Source organism: Salvia splendens, chromosome 5 (assembly GCF_004379255.2).
Source record: "Salvia splendens isolate huo1 chromosome 5, SspV2, whole genome shotgun sequence".
NCBI classification, from domain to species: domain Eukaryota; kingdom Viridiplantae; phylum Streptophyta; class Magnoliopsida; order Lamiales; family Lamiaceae; genus Salvia; species Salvia splendens.
Window position 1 is genome coordinate 28619897 of NC_056036.1, and position 2299 is coordinate 28622195.

General features: G+C 34.3%; 1 protein-coding gene across 1 annotated transcript; it reads right to left on the reverse strand.

Annotated features, from left to right (window-relative positions):
* Positions 1-528: 528 nt before the first annotated feature.
* Positions 529-1993, reverse strand: LOC121802489 (protein MIZU-KUSSEI 1-like). Its single transcript, XM_042202169.1, has 2 exons — positions 1608-1993; positions 529-1290 (listed from the first exon to the last, which is right to left on the reverse strand). Exons 1-2 carry the CDS (start codon positions 1936-1938, stop codon positions 917-919), a joined length of 705 nt encoding a protein of 234 aa, XP_042058103.1. The 5' UTR covers positions 1939-1993; the 3' UTR covers positions 529-916.
* Between the last annotated feature and the right edge of the window lie 306 nt (positions 1994-2299).

Consider the following 2299-nt stretch of genomic DNA (forward strand, 5'->3'; position numbering starts at 1 on the left):
GAGAATATCAATTACTTATTTCTAACATGATAGCGACTAAAAGATCTCTTGTAATCACAACTCTACTAATCAGTGTACAATGTGAAATGACTGTGTTCCATTGTAATATTTCGATGAAGTTAATATACAAATAATGATAAATGACAAATCATTTAATAAATAAATTTTTTTTAGCAGTTACACTTTCACAACCTTTTACATACTCCAATTCTTATAGTATTTCAATGAAATCTACTTTACAACAATAAGTTTATTATGTTTTATTTTGAATATGCTAATCATCATCGATATATTTTCCTTATCAAACGATTAGCGATAATATATTTTCTAAGATACCCATGTGACCACGTCTGAATTGATAATCTATATTTAGATTATAAAATTTGATCAAATTTTGGTCAATCTCATAAACTATACTTATTTTTTCTCAATTATCTCACACGTATAGAAAACGATGTTATCTCCTTTATTTATAAAACAATATTGTCTTAGCATCACCAGACTATGTCGTTTTATAGACGGATGAGAAACTTGAGAAAAATTCAAAGTTCGAGGTAATATTCCAATATCAAATGTTTTTAACATACCTGAATTCACCTTAACTTAGGAATTTATATGTCAATACCCCTTTAATATTTAGGAAAAGCTACATGTGCATATAAGGGTGTAACCAAATGATAACTAACTTAATGTGATAACTTTGATAACTCGTGAACTCAATATATAAAATGTCAATACAATGACATGAGTACGTAAATATGTCATTGTGTTCACATTTTTAATATTATGAGTTGTCAAGTTATCAGAGTTATGGCATTAAGCTATTTATCATTCTAGCACAACCCTTGTTGATCAGAATTAAGATTGACGTTGAATTAATAACAAATAAAAATTACATATGTTGATCATGATCTTATTAGATTCTAAGTAAATAGATGCTGAGTTCCGGAGGAGCAGTGCCATTGTTGTCTGGGTTTAGCATGTAAAAAGCCTCAGAATCCGAAGAGCCAATAACCCTCTCAAACTTGGACCTCATGTATATCACCTCTTCCTCGTCTCCGTCCGCAACCGCAGGCAGAACTCCGGCGCCCATCGATATTGGCTCCACCGCCTTCAATATCTTCCGCTCCTTGTCGCCACATTCCATCCTCGTCGCTGTTCCGCACTTCACTCCGTTGTAGTAAGTTCGCCAAACACGCTCTTCTACTAGTGCAAGATCGCTCTTCTTCACTCTCTTCTCGCTCTCAAGCGTGATGCGTATGGTCCCGCATCCCATTTCCCGAACCAATCCTGATCATCAACAATTTAATACTCTCTCCGTCAACAAAATAATGTCTAAATTGCTATTTTAGGTAAGTGGATCCATAATCTGCTAAATTATTAAACTTACATTCCATTATAAATTACTTTATAAAAGTGGAACCTACATTTCAATAACTTCTTACACTCATTTTTTCTTCTCCGTTAGACAAAAAAATTTACATTATTATATGACACGTGGCATTAATCTAACCCTTAGATCACAAGATCAAATGGACTTGCAAGTGTTTTGTGTTTTACTTAGAATATGATGACATCCCTATAGAAGAGATTAAAAATTTAGATACCTGTAATTGGTGTAGCGAGTTGGATGAGCAACGTAGGGTCGGATTTGGGATCCTTTTGGAAAGACAAGTGAACGTGACCGCGCTTGTTGCCAAATAGGGTTCCTATCATCACTCTTTGATTCGAGTTTTTCCCAAATAATGATCGCAGCCTCAAAACCAGTGCCAAACCATGCAGTTTCCTACTGTTACTCTTTGATTTGCCAGCATCTTCTTCATTATTGTTACTTGTTTTGCTAGTCCACTTGAAATGGCTCTGCTCCACCTCTTTCTTGTTTACACTACTTGCCATTATGCTTATGGCTTCTCTCTGTCTCTTTCTATATATGTACATACTGACAAATACTTTAATTATAAACAGGAGCTAGCTGATTGATGCCTCCTTTAATAAAGGAGATCTTCAACTTGGTAATGCTAACTTCAAATTGATACTACTTGTTATCATTTTTGTTTACACAATATAATAGTTTTCTTTAGTGTTCTTTTTTTCATTTTAGTAGACTTGTTTGAATGAGAGTCAAAAAAAGAGAGGATAAAGATGCTCCCACTGCCGAACATAAAACAAGGAAAGATGAGGTTTTGAAGCAAAAGAGAGAAAAGCTGGTCTTGATGTCACTTTCTTGTGGGCCAAACTTGGCCAAAGCAGTTCATTGGGATTGGGAAATTAATATGAATGGAAATTGCTTGAGTGACAC

Bases quoted from the DNA above. Each gene is read 5' to 3' on its own strand.
- LOC121802489 (XM_042202169.1), bottom strand. From the start codon at position 1,938: ATGTACATATATAGAAAGAGACAGAGAGAAGCCATAAGCATAATGGCA. The intron at 1,291-1,607 runs GTATCTAAATTT...GTTGATGATCAG, and splicing joins ACTCGCTACACCAATTACAG to GATTGGTTCGGGAAATGGGA.